Genomic DNA, 14094 nt, shown 5'->3' on the forward strand with positions numbered 1-14094 from the left:
GAGCATTACGCGTGGGACTCGAGCAGAAGTGAGTGGGAATAATCGGCTTCAATGTGATGTTCAAGTGCGCTAACTAAGCGTGAAAAATGCTAGTTTTTGTTGAATTATGATAAATTTATCTGCCCCCCCCCCCCCCCCCCCCCGCAGCGCACCATGTGCCTGCATCTATGTACCGCTTGGAGCGCACGACCTTCAGCAAGGCTCAAGTGGACCAACTGGAAAGGGCCTTCTTTATCACACAGTACCCGTCTGTTCACATGAAAGAGTCTCTGGCTTCAGAGACTGGTCTTCCAGAATCAAAAATCCAGTCAATTGATCCACATTTGACCATTTATTATCATGTAGTAGAATTGTTGCCATGATTTGTTTTCATCAGGTCTGGTTTCAAAAATCGTCGCGCCCGCCACTTCAAGAGAAAGAAATCATCCAGAGAAACAGCCAAACCACCCCCAGACTACATCCAGCAACAGATGTGCACCGGTATGCGCAATCAACCGTTTCCTCAGAAGGCTCCATTATCCCCAAGTACTTCCAGCCTCCCATCTGAACCGGGCCACTGCGTGCCAAGTTTAACTCAGACCAGTGTCTCGAAAATCACAAATTACCGAGATGGTAATTTACTTGGCCTGTCTGAATCCTCCTGGCTTGGAAAACTCCCAGTGTGAATATTTTCAAACTTTGGATGTCAGCTTTTCAGGACTCGACTCTTGGCATTTTGCGGAGGTGGAGGCTTTCCTCTGGGGTGCACAGGCATCTAAGCCAGAGGGAAGCCGTTGTGCTGCCGCTGAAATTCTGAACCCTAATAGTCTCCAAAAGAACAGGTTCATCCAAGTCTGAGCAGCAACGAGGAGTTCTTTAGAGACTTTTATGATTTGTATTTTCACGACTTGATTGGTGACGGCAGTTTGTCGCATCTCTAAATGTCAGCTGCAATGTTGGATTATTTTTTAAGTTGACTGATCAGATGATTGATACATAAATGTCTCAGGGTTCAGCGTTTATGTCAACAGTTTATAGCTACAATATGCGATGTGGCGACACCACGTGGCGCCGTGGCTTAGTTGGTTAAAGCGCCTGTCTAGTAAACAGGAGATCCTGGGTTCGAATCCCAGCGGTGCCTTTTGTGTCAAGTTTAGGCTGTGTTTCTTTTCTTTTTGTTCTTGTGGAATAATTGTGATTTCACTTATGTAAATAAACAGTTTCCCTTTTTTCACATACATAGTTCATGCCTCAACTTAACACAAATGTAAAAACTAGGTTGTTACGTCACTTTTTATATTTAGGGGAGGGTGGAAACCACAGGGTTTTTTTTAACTAAAAGAGTATCATTGTTTAACACACACACATCCACATAAAACCCCAAACAATTTAATTATGAACTAAGGCTTGCAAGGTAACAAAAAGTAAATGTGCATTTAGTACGTTAATAGTCTAATATAGATTAAATTTGGGATCAAATATTTACACATATTGCCTGAACTCGGTCAGCAAACATTAAAGTGGATTGTGAATCATACAGTAAAATCGTGTCAAACATATTTTCATATGTTTGGCACAAATGGAACCTCATACGAAAGAGCCAAAGCCGACATTCTTCCTGTTTTGCATTTTGTGCTTGTCTTTAAACGATTGACCAACAGAGGGCGCAGTCTTTTAAGAAATGACCATGTTACCTGTGGAAATAGTAGATATGCGCTGCAGGTATAAGACTTTCTCACTGGAGGACAGAAGTGTAGTTTGTTCGGATGTACTTTTGTCAGTTTTCAGAACATTTGTTTTATTACTTTAAATGCTTAGCAAAATCTGTGACTACATGTGTGTTAAATTTACAGGAAATGTAAGTTTCATGGTTTAGAATAGTAAGTTAAGCATGCATGTAGATGCACAGGGCAGTTAAAAAAGGATTCACAACAATGCTATCTAATATATTTTAAAGCACCTCAGTCTACAAAAAAGTTATTGTGTCTGTTTATGGTTTTAGGGTGATTCCAAGATAAAGAAATAGAAGAATTAAAAAGTAAAGTTTACTAAAGAACAGGGAATGTTTGTATATTGGTTGACTTATTTCTTCTCTGCCCTGGAACTATCAGGCATCTCTTCCTCTTTGCAGCCCAGCCAATATTTTGCAATGGATCGAGGGTAAGGAGGGTTGGCAAAATCCACACGCTTTGAACGAAGTCCCACTCTATAGTATTTATCTGCAAGCACAAATATGAAACATTAAACCAAAGAGTTCAAATGCAATAATTAAGCAGCCTGGTGAAGTAAAGTTGATTTGATCCATTCATACCTTTTTTAAAGAAGTACACATTTTGAACAGGAATCTGTCTGTTGTCGGTTGTGGTGCTTTGATCAGTGAAGTCGCTTTCATCCATGCTAAAAGCAAAGTCATCGTCATTCCACAAATCTCCAAACCATCTGTGACTTAGTCTTCTCCGATGTGGGCCCCGTCTTCTGCTGGATCCCCTCCTACGGCTGCTCCCCCTCCTTGGAGGAGATGCTGTTGGCTTGACACTGAGGTGAACTCGCCCTACCACGGCAGCATCTACAGGAGGTCGGATCCCATGCCAGTCTCCACTGATGAAGCGGGGATTAGTGCGCTGACTGTCAACTGTGAAAGAAAGTAACATCAGGTAAAAAAATAGAGATGAGAGGGACTGAAAATCGCAAATAACACAACAGCTAGGCCTTACACTTACAGGAACTTCCAAAAAGGCCTGTGAAGAGATCTTCTGCTGTCTGATCACAGAACAGGTCAGTGTATTGTGTGAAGAGCACAGATGGAGAAGCTTTGGTCATTTGCACGCACTCCTCATGCGATGGTTGGTGCTTGAACTCATACTTATAATATTTATCCCCTGGAGAAAAAAACGTAATTAGTTAAGCATAAAAAATAACTTAAAATAATAATAATTAACTATTAAAAATGAATAAACATTTATTTGTTGAGAGAATTTGAGTAATCTTTCTTATTTAATTAATATAATTGAGTTATATTGGTGGTTTTTCAGATTGAAGTAGCTGATAACATATTTCTGAATAACATTTTTTGTAGTCTCAAAAAAGGTCACAGGGTCAACAGACGTGAAGGCTTCAGATGTTACAGTGCTGTAAAAAGTTCACTCATCCCTTAATGAGTACCTTTGAAAAAGTAGGCCTTCTCCTTTCCACGGTGATTTGGTGCCGGCACGGTAAACGCGGCATCAATGTCATTAGGAATGTCTTGAAAGCCCTCAGAAATGTCTCGCGGGAAACCCTCATCCAAGACATTCCCATTGTATCTCCAATACCTGCTTCCCTGTAAGAGGAAAACACATGAAGGCAAAAGTGATGAGCTGGGAGGACTGAGTACCGTTGGCTCTATCGTCCTTGATAAAATGCAATGTTTTAAAAAAAAGTGAAAGATTAACAGGCTTCTGCCAATCATTTCTTTCTTATAAATTCTTATTTAGCAACAAAAATAGAGCTTTATGGCTATATTTCCGCCATCAGTGTGTGAATGTGTGTGTGAATGTGTGTGTGCATGGGTGAATGGGAGTGTGACTGTAAAGCGGTTTGGGCCTTCGTAAGAAGGTAGAAAGCGCTACATAAGTATACGCCATTTACCATTTACCATATTTCAGTCGGCCCAGTGAGCAATAAACCTACTCCCTCTTCAGAATTGTTTTTTTAACAACCATCCAATAAGCTTTAATTTACAAAGAGGAACCAGACAAGGCTGTCCACTATCTCCGTCTTTATTTGCACTATTTATTGAACCTCTAGCTGCTGCTATTAGGCAAAGTCGAGACATTGAAGGCATTCAAACCAAAAATTTAGAACACAAAATAAGTCTTTATGCAGATGATGTTTTACTATTTACTCCTAATTCACAATCTTCCATCTGCCAAATCATCTCCCTAATTAATAGATTTCCCTCAGTCTCAGAATACTCCATAAACTGGTCTAAAAGCACAATTCTACCAATTAATTGCAATTATCTAAATCCGTCATCTATTAAAATACAAACAGGCAACATAAAGTACTTAGGTATAAATATCTCCTCTAGGCTTTCTGATCTACTCAAGCTAAACCACACCCAACTACTTAAAACAACCGAGGCTGATCTCACTAGATGGAAAACTCTACCCATTTCTCTAATCGGGAGAGTTGCAGCCATAAAAATGATGATTCTCCCAAAAATTAACTACCTATTTTCAATGATTCCTTCCAAACCTCCAACTACTTGGTTCAAATCATTAGACTCATTCATTTCCCAATACCTCTGGGAAGGTAAACCCCCACGGATTAGTTTAAAAACTATTAAAAAACCTAAAGATAGAGGAGGACTAGGCCTTCCAGACTTCCAGGACTACTACTCCGCGAACAGATTGTGTTATGTACAAAAATGGCTGAATCCTGGTGTGCTGGATGAATCCTGGCTAGACATTGAACAAAATCTCTGTGATAACCTAGATATTTCTAATTTACCTTTCTTCAGTTCTAAAATTAAACAACACAAATGCTTCAGAAGTTTAAACATCATCCTTAACAGCCTGGTGGGATTTTCTTAAAAAAAACAACCTCACATTATTTCCATGTAAACTTACCCCCATTTGGAATAACCCTGACATTTTGATTAACAAAAACATGATTCATTTTGCTTCATGGAAGAACAAAGGAATCCAGCAGTTCCAGCATATAATTCAGAATAGAAAATTTATGTCCCTCTCAACGTTATCCTCAACCTATGGAATTAATATAAACAAATTTCTAGAATATCAGCAGCTTAAATCAGCTATAAGCACTAAATACTGCCTGACCCAAATAGACCTAGACCCTCCCCTTACAGTAAAGGCCTGTTCACACCGGGACGAATTTCGCCGGCGATTTTCGCCGACGTTTAACGCCTCGTGACTAAACAAAGGGCACCAACGAGAGTGTGCACACCGACGCGAAAAAACGCCACGCGTTAAAGCGTCAAAAAAAAAAAACACCTCGGGTTCGTTTTTTTTTTCGACGCGTCGCGTCGAAATCTACTCGACCAATGAGAATGGCGCTTTTGCACACGTGTCTGGAGCTTCTGAAGTTACAGTAAAACACAACTTGGGGGCGCTCAAACACAAAACTGCCTTGCTGAGCACACATACCAGCGAAGAAGATAGACGCCAAGTAGCGTCTACACAGCCGCGAAGCAATAATGACGGACATTCTAAAATATCCCCGAACCAAGCACCAGTTGGAGCTACTGGTGCTTGAAATATTCATGTTTTCTTTGTTTGATTCTGACAACCGTGTAAATACTTGCTCTCTTCTTCTGAGTGAAAAGCGACTTTAAGAAGCGTAAAGTTGCGCAGCGCCACCTTGTGTACAGGAGTATTTCTGTTTTACATTAAGCGCCATCTAATGTCAGGGAATGAAATTGCATGTTCACTCCACTCATCGTCAGCGAAAATCGCCTGGGTGTGAACACAAAAAACGTGGCGAAAAACGCTGGCGAATAACGCCTGGCGAATATTCGTCCCGGTGTGTACGGGACACACCGGGACGAATATTCGTACCCTATAACCCTAACACATTTCATGGACCTTAAAAATCCCAAACTCACCTCCAAAATTTATAAGATGTTATCAGACATAGATGAAACCATTTACTTACCCATGACAAAATGGGAGTCTGAGCTATCATTGAATTTTAGTGATCAATTTTGGCTACAGATCTGTTTGAATGCCTCTAATATGACCAAAAGCCCTAATCTGCAACTTATTCAATACAAGATTCTCCACAGAACTCACTACACCGGACAGAGGTTATTTAAAATGGGTCTCAATCAGTCTGCTATATGCACACAGTGCATAGGTAACAACATAGACGACTATTTGCATGCCCTGTGCACCTGTCCAATCATTCTGGCGTAAGGTTTGTGAGGATTTATCAATCTGGTTTAATCATAAGATTCCTGCTCGCCCCAAATTCTGCTTATTAGGTGACCTGAATAACATCAACATGGAATCTAACAAGGCTTATATGGTTCTCACCGCTGTATGTATCGCAAAGAAAACTATCCTCCTAAACTGGAAATCTAAAAATAATCTTAGCATCAACCACTACAGAAACCTCATGTCAGAGCATATTAGTTCAGAGATAATGTCCTCCACAAAAAACATGTCGGCTTCAGACTCTCCCTGGCTCCAGCTGGTTAGTCACATCACCTAGTGGGGGTGGGATGGTGATAGGTTGAGCCGGGTCCTGGCTGGTTGGGTGGGCCGGGGTGGGTTTGGGGGGGTGGGCTCTGCCGTGCCTGTCGTTCTCCCGGCTTGGGGCTCTGGTTGCCTGGGTGGGGTGGTGGTGGGGGCGCACGCTCTGCCGGCAACTTGGCAGGGGTTCCTGGGCGGGTGCCTTCAGGGCGCAGGGTAGGCAGTGCGGCTGACCGGGAACGGCGGCCGGGTGCCGTGCTGGGTGGCTGGTCGCCGTGGCGGGGGCTGGGGGGGGCTTAACAGTCACAAAATTCAGCCTAACACACAATGTTCATATGAATTTAGCCAATTTTCATGCCCACAAAAGGTGTTGAGGTCAGAGGGTGTTTCCTTGCATTGTAGTGTGCTCTGGGGCTCTGGGGCCTGGGGTCGTCTGCCCGTGGCCGGTGTTTCGCCCGTGGCCGGTAGTTGTTATTATTATTATTATTATTATTATTATTATTATTATTATTATTATTTTATTATTATTATTACTATTATTATTATTATTTTATTATTTATTTATTTTGGGGGGGGCCTGGGGGGGCAGTGTGCTAGTCCTTAGGGGGGCCAGGGTATGAATGGTGGGGCTGGACCCCCTGCCCCCCCGTTCTGGCACCGGGACCCTTCCTTGCTGGCTGTGTCTCGGCGCCGCGAGGCTCTGGCCTCCAACTGCGGCTGGCTTGCCGTTTCTGGCTGCCCGGCCGCTCTGGGAGGGGGGGCGCCTACCGCGGCCGGCTGGGGGGCCGGTCGCTCGGGGGAGCCTTCTCCCCCGGTTGTGCCCATCCGCCCGCTCCTCCCCGCTCTCACCCAAACAAATATTGCACACAGGCACATAGGGCCCCGGGATCTGGATGGGAGGGGTATGCTGGCGGGGCTCACTGGGGATGCCCCTCTCTGGGTTCTCGTTGGCACCCGCCCTCCTCCCCGCTTTTTACTTGCATATTAGACACTCTGATTCATCTAGGGCCTTGTGGCGAGGGTCTGGTGGAGGGGGGCACGGTGAAACATCCGTGCTCACCTTTCGCTGGCCCCCCCCACAATTTTAACTTCCTCTGTAGACACACACACTGCATGCTAGCAGCACACACACAGCAAATACACACCACTCACAGAGGGACTCCGGAGTGGGGGGCTTTGCGGCTTGGCAGCGGTGGAGCCCCCCACACTGGTGACCTCCTATTTTACCTGCAGCACACACACAGCACTCCCACACCTCCATACATGGGTGGGGTCGGGGGGGGGCGGCCGGTCTTCACCCGCCTGGTCCTCTCAGGGCGGCCGGGCTTATGGGTATCCTGTCGGCTGCGGGAAGGGTTGGGCATGCGGCGCTGGGGGTCGGCCGGCTGGGGGGGGGGGGTTACTGCGTGGCGGCGGGGGTAGGGAGGGTAACCAGATGATTGTGAGTATGTGTGTGTGAGTGCATGGGTAGGACCGACCTGGGGGCTGGCTTGCTGGGACCCTCTGGGGCTTTCCCTCCCCATCACAGAGAGGGGAGGGCACTGAGAGGGTTGGGGAGGGGGCTCAGATATTATGGCGGGGGGGGGGGGGGGGGGGGGGGGTTGTAGTGCGTAGGGTTTTAGGGGGGTGGCTGTGGCTGTGGGTGCGTGGCGATCCCTGGGTTGCTAAGGTCGCGTGCCTGGGCTGGCTAGCGGGGACGGGGCGCCGGTCGGGTGGTGGCTGGCTCATGGGTTCCGGGGGCCCTGGCTTCGTCCCTGGCTTTTGTCTCGGTGTCCGGCGCCCGGTGGCCCCCATGGCTGCCGCCTGGTACGGCTAAGCGCTCCTGTCTTGTGGCCTGGGGGCCGGACACTGGGTTCGCTTGTGCCTCTGGGCATTGGGGGGGCCCCTGTAGGGGGGCCTCTCTGTGCCTGGCTGGTGGGGTGGGCGGTCCCTTCCTCCTCCCCTCCCAGGCTGCCTGGGTCCGGATGCTGGGGGGGCTTCTGGCCTGGGGGGCTCTCCTCCCCTTTCCTGGTCTGGGTGGTCTGGCTGGGTAGGTTCTGGCTCCCTTTATGAACACACGGTTCACGTCGGCAGCATGCATGTATCTCCACCCCCACGTGCACGTGCACACTGCCACACTCCCTGTCTGCTTCATCCCTCCTCCTTACCTACAGTGTATTGATGGACAGATTTCTTTTTCGCTCATCTTAGTGTCAGATTTTCACCTTTGATGTAACATTCGTCTTTCCAGCAGATCTGGTATAATTGTTACAGCTTAAATTAATAACTTAGTCAAATCAGTGCTTGTATCCCCCACCTTTTCACCTTTCTTCCTTTTACTCTTTTCCACCCTCCCCTCACATTCTTCCCCTCTCCCTCCCCACACACACTAAATGTAACAAATAAATAAAAAATAATACGACAAAAAGGGGTTTATACAAATCTACACTCTAGTTTTTTGAAGCTATATAACCTCTTTTTGTGATAGTAAAACCTGTCCAACACAAAAAGCCTTCAGCTCTAATCTGTTTGCTCAGCTGTTGGACAGAACAAGTTAAAAGAAGTAAAAAAAAAAAAAAAAAAAAAAAACAACCATCCAATAATTAAAAAGCCAGAATCTACAACAATTATTTTGCTCACCTTGAAGATGTAGGATTTTCCTTGGCAGTTGATGCGTGTGAACGCAGCACTGATGGGCCCAGAGATTCCCCATGCATCTTGGATAAGTTTGGGATAACCAGGAAGTATGGAATCATCATCCAACTCAAAAAAGTAATCACCTGTAAAATAATTTGGGCTACAATTTAGTTTTTTAAAAGTTAATTTTAACAGGAAAAGATGAGAAAAGAAACAGTTTCAACATGAAAGAGTATCGTTTTTCTTTGGAAAGAACTGAAATGTCACAATTATCTTGAAGCCTAAATGTATTTCAGTAAATAAAAGTATGCAGAAACCCATCACCTCGAAATGCGTAGATGGAGCCGTTCTTCAACTGCAGAAAAGCATCAAAGGGCCGTCCGCTGCAAGGTGCTGCATCAGGGTCAGTGTGAGCTGTGGGGCCAAATGTGCTGGTGGGTTGAGGAGCTGAGGAGGACTGCACTGTTGGAGCTGCAGAGCTTACGTTCGGCGTTACGATAGCGGTTGTGTTTTCTACACTTCCAAAGACATCTCCTCTAGTAACTAAATGTACAAAACAAGAGATATAATGTAAAAACATTAAAAGTGACGCCAAAGTAAATGGAAAAATGTTCTAGAGTAACCAAAACCAAACGTGAATATCACTTGACATATATATATATGTTTTTTTTCCATAGTTAGCTGTTCATCTCTTTAGGGGCCATTGGGTTTTCGTGGAATTTGGTTGCAAAATCAAATCACAAATGTGGTTAAATAGTGGTATTCCAGAACTGGACTTACCTTTTTTGGCGCAGATATTGGAAAAATCCCCACAACAACTTGAGTAATACACACACATTGAGTCACACTGACATTTCCTCTCCGGGTCAAAAGAGCCACAGAGACCAACGCAGGACTCTGTAAACACAGTCGCTTCAGTTCAGATACAGGTAAAAATGCAAAAGTCTAAATTTTAAATTGAAACTTTGACAGCCACATATTGTACAGTAACATTATCTTTAAGTCTTCAGTTTCTGAAATGCATCATTTCACAAATTATCTGTTTGCTTCTTTAGACAAGAAGCTTAGTAGCAAAATCCCTTTCCTGCAATGCTCCAAAGTTGAAAACAAATCATATTTTAAAGTGTGTTGTTGCAAAAGTGCTATAAAGAAGCTCAAAGCTATCAGGCTTACCCTCTGCTGCAGAAGTGCTCTCCACCACAAGGAGAAGGCTCAGCAGAGCCAAGGCTGGCTTCATGTCACAGAAAATGTCAAACTTCAAAGTAAACAAAAGTCCTCAAAGCTTTAAGAGTTAGTCAAATTGCAGCTAAGTAAAATTTCGGATGAGTTCGAGTTCACTACCCCACTGTGGGGTATTTCACTTGGTGCAAGTGATCAATACATGTGGCTGCAGAGCCACACACGCCTTCTCTCCTGATTGGTCAAAGCACAAATGTGACAATCATTGAGTGGCAGTGGTCGATCGGTGACCAGTCTGTCCCTGTTTTTGTAGGACAGCACTAAATGAATGGGACAAATAGTCCATTACTTTCCTTCAGTTTTACAGGCTATTGTTGTGCTTTAAACCTCAACTTTTTCCTGTTTGCTGTTGATACTCCTGGTCTGAAATGTTACTTTTACCTGTACAATTGGAACTTTTGGAATCTGTTTTATAACAAGCACTGAGCTTCTGTTGTCCACTGTTGTATCAACCACAAGTCAATGTCCAAGGTCGGCGTCTGAAATTCCTATTTGGGTGAGAGAGAATACGCTGGCTCCTCCTTCATTAATCCAAAGTTTCCGCTGGTCAACAGGTTCTTGTGTAATAAAGGTTCTGTGCTGACATTTGTCTTAAATGAAAAATCTCCAAATAAATACAGGGTCTGCTTGCCTATTACATTCATGTTAAAAAAACAGGCTAGTTAATAATAATGATGAATAACAACACATTTTATTTATATAGCCCTCTAAAAGGTGCACAAAGACGCTTTACAACACATGAGTAAAAAACAGTCAATAAAAACAAGAGCTAATACAATAAAAATATAAACATAAAATGGCAGATTAAAGATGAAAAGGAATTTTAAAAAGATGAATTTTAAGTGATTTTTTTAAACATTGGGAGGTCAGTGCAGTCTCTGAGATGTTTAGTGTTCCAGAGGGTCGGGGCAGCAGTGGAGAAGGCTCTGTCTCCCCAGGTTCGATGCTTGGTCCGACAGGGGAGGGACAAAAGGTTAGCATCGGAGAAGCACAGAGAGCGGGATGGAGTGTGACGCTGGAGCCAATTGGTAAGGTAGGGCGGGGCCAGGTTATGAAGGGCTTTGAAAGTGATGAGGAGAACTTTGAATTTGATACGCTGAGGGATGGGGAGACACTGGAGGTTCTGGAGGACGGGGGTGGTGTGTTCACGAGAGCGGGTGTGTGTGAGCAGACTGGCAGCAGAGCTCTGAATGTATTGCAGCTAACTGGGAGGTAATAAAGGCATGAATGAGGGTGGGTTTCAGCAGAAGAGAAAAAGAGGGATGAGTGGAGACGGCCAATGTTTTTCAGGTGGAAACAAGCAGACCGGGTTATTTGGTTGACATGTTCAAATGAGAGATTGGTGTCCAAGAAAATCCCAAGGCTACGGATGACTGGTGACGAGGAAAGTGTGGTGTTATTGAAGTTTAACTGAAAACTTGTGAAAATTTAGACCATGCTGGTGGATGATGTTGCCGAGAGGAATGAGGTAGAGGATGAACAGGAGTGAACCAAGCACCGAACCTTGGGGAACACCTTGCTACAGAGGAGATGTGGAGGAAGAGCAGTTGTTTCCCTTGATAAACTGTTGACTGTTGGTGAGGTAGGACTGAAGCCAGGACAGAGCAGAGCCGGTGATGTATATAGGAGAGCAGGATGGAGTGACTGATGGTGTCAAATGCTGCAGTGAGGTCCAGGAGAATGAGGATGGAGAGCTGTCCAGAGTCACAGGAGAGGAGGATGTCATTGGAGACTTTGAGCAGAGCTGTTTCAGTGCTGTGTTGTAGGAGGCAACCACTCGTTCCAGTATTTTGGACAAAAATGACAGGTTGGAGAATGGGGCGGAAATTTGCAATATTGTCAGAGTCAAGACCAGGTTTGTTCAGGATGGGGGTTATAGCTGCCAGCTTGAGAGACTGGGGCACGGTACCAGAGGACAGTGAAGAGTTAATTATTGTTGTGATGAGTGGAGAGATGATGAGACAGCAACCTTTAACGAGGGTGGAAGGAATGGGGTCCAGAGTGCAGGTGGAGGCTTTGATACCTATCAGCTGCTTGCTGAGTTCTACAGAGGAGACTGAATTTAGAATTTAGAGAACTGTGAAGTGGGGGAAGGGGCCAAGGTTTCAGGAGGGGGTCTATAGTGGGAGTGAGGGAGATGAATATTGTGTCGATTTTGGATTGAAATTGGGACAGGAGGAGTTGCACTTGGCACGGTGAAAGATGAAGAAGAGTTATCATTAGGCTTTCGGATTTTGTTTATGGTACAAATTTTTTTTAAGGATTATTGGAGCTAGTATGAATGATGTTGGAAAAATAGTATGACCATAGTAGAGCCAGGTAGTAGTGAACTTCTCCACAGACAACATAAAATCCCGACAGTCTGTGGAGAAGTTGTCTAGATGAAGAGCAGTGAGACAGCGGGATAAATCCCCAGCATAGGAGGCATAGCATCCATAATGTCCAAGACGGTCAGGGGACAGATTGCTAAGGGAGTCGCACCAGCGGAGCCGCTAAAGCTAACTCACTAAAGTTAGGAGCTGGTTAACCAGCTAGGCACAGAGATATTGCCCTGGGCTGTGTACACTGGAATGGATTCATCCCAGAAAACACAATTCATACAGGTTGAGGCGTGCAGATGGTAACAGTGAGGGAGTGTCCCGATCCAAGCAGAAACAGCAGGAGGACGCTAAAAGGTGAGACGAGCTGAGATCAGAAGCTAATAGATGTTGCAAGTTTTGACAAATAGTTAAACAAAACTATAAAACCAGTGTCTTAATTTTTGAAAAAGTCGGCTTCCAAAGATAGTAAAAAGCCTAGATCCAGCAAAACAGTTAAATCCAGATTCAGAGCGGCAGCCAGTGTGCGCCAGAATCCGCCATTTTCTGGCAACAACGCAAAAAAGGTTGGACCACAGAGAAATCTAATCTACCTGGATGTTTGATGGATATTTTCCCCAACCTTCCATTTAACTAAAGCAATAAGCTGCAGTTGTTATAGACATAATTTTAGGTTTACTCTTTCATCAGAAAATGTTTGTCCAGATGGAGTTACATGGACTTATTAGAATCTGTTCTAATGTGCGGATATTTCTGCTTTGTTTTCATTTGTTTTGTTCCAGTATTTGTTGCATCCATGTCTTAAAGCAGTCAATGACACATGCGCAAATCTGTTTTGATTGTCATTTGAGGCAAAATGTTAGCCTGACTGCTGGATTTTCTGCTCCTGATAAACGGCACTGCAGTCAAACCAGCTGTCATTCGGATCTGCTGGATTTTTAGTGCACTCGTAGTCTCAGCTTTACGGGAACTGAGCGAACACGACTGAAATCCAGTTCCGGTTTTCAAAATAAGTTTAAAACACAAAAAGTCATACAAAGGATTAATAGACAAAAATCAATACTGTTATGTTAATCAATTATAAAATGATTATTAAAAAAGGTTGAGATAAGATTGGGTGTGTATAATCCTACTCCCGACCATAACCGCAGATCCGAATGACGGCTGCCTTGACCGCAGTTAAACTGCAGCATGTTTGACCAACAACATCTCTGTGCTGCAAAGTTCAATGCAACATTTGGGAAAGTTTCCAAACCCTTCCTCCAGTAAGACTACTTTGGAGAAAATTAACAGCTGAAAAGAAACAGAAATTTAAACTAGTTTAATGTAACAATTTACACAAATTCTCAAAAGAAAAGTTTATATAAGCGGGCTGCGACCTCTTCAGGGTGTACCCCACCTTTACTGTCTCCAGGAACCCTGTGACCCCTGAAGTGATTCAGATGAATGGATGGAAACATTTCTTTGAGTTTTTAATGTGTAGCAATGCACTTTGAAATCTTTGGGTTCGTTTCATCCAGTGGAGAAAAATATATTGAATCACTTGTAAAACTGAGGTTAAAAACCCCTCAGTTGCTGTAAAATTGCTAAAAGAATTTCACCTCAACCTAACAAAAAACATAATCAAACAAAAAATATGTTAACACAGGAAAAAACAACAGAATTTTAAACTTGTAAACACATCCATGAATTAAATCCCCCAAAATAGTTGTTCAGTTGAAGTACAAGAACTATTTTCATCTGAA

General features: G+C 44.1%; 1 protein-coding gene and 1 non-coding gene across 2 annotated transcripts; one reads left to right on the forward strand and one right to left on the reverse strand.

Annotated features, from left to right (window-relative positions):
• The first annotated feature begins 1046 nt into the window (after nt 1-1046).
• On the forward strand, nt 1047-1120 carry trnat-agu (transfer RNA threonine (anticodon AGU)). The gene has a single exon. It is a non-coding gene; the product is annotated as a tRNA-Thr (tRNA).
• Nucleotides 1121-1751: 631 nt separating this feature from the next.
• vtnb (vitronectin b) lies at nt 1752-10177 on the reverse strand. The gene is made up of 8 exons (XM_023962607.2): nt 9966-10177; nt 9573-9689; nt 9117-9335; nt 8796-8935; nt 3142-3298; nt 2700-2858; nt 2291-2611; nt 1752-2198 (listed from the first exon to the last, which is right to left on the reverse strand). The coding sequence occupies exons 1-8, from the start codon at nt 10027-10029 to the stop codon at nt 2062-2064; spliced, it is 1314 nt and encodes a 437-aa protein (XP_023818375.1). The 5' UTR covers nt 10030-10177; the 3' UTR covers nt 1752-2061.
• Between the last annotated feature and the right edge of the window lie 3917 nt (nt 10178-14094).

This window comes from Oryzias latipes, chromosome 14, assembly GCF_053564925.1.
Source record: "Oryzias latipes strain Hd-rR chromosome 14, Olatipes_Hd-rR_3.1".
NCBI classification, from domain to species: Eukaryota; Metazoa; Chordata; class Actinopteri; order Beloniformes; family Adrianichthyidae; genus Oryzias; species Oryzias latipes.

Bases quoted from the DNA above. Each gene is read 5' to 3' on its own strand.
- vtnb (XM_023962607.2), bottom strand. From the start codon at position 10,029: ATGAAGCCAGCCTTGGCTCTGCTGAGCCTTCTCCTTGTGGTGGAGAGC. The intron at 9,336-9,572 runs GTAAGTCCAGTT...TTGTACATTTAG, and splicing joins CAATATCTGCGCCAAAAAAG to TTACTAGAGGAGATGTCTTT. The intron at 3,299-8,795 runs GTGAGCAAAATA...TTCCTCTTACAG, and splicing joins GAAAATCCTACATCTTCAAG to GGAAGCAGGTATTGGAGATA.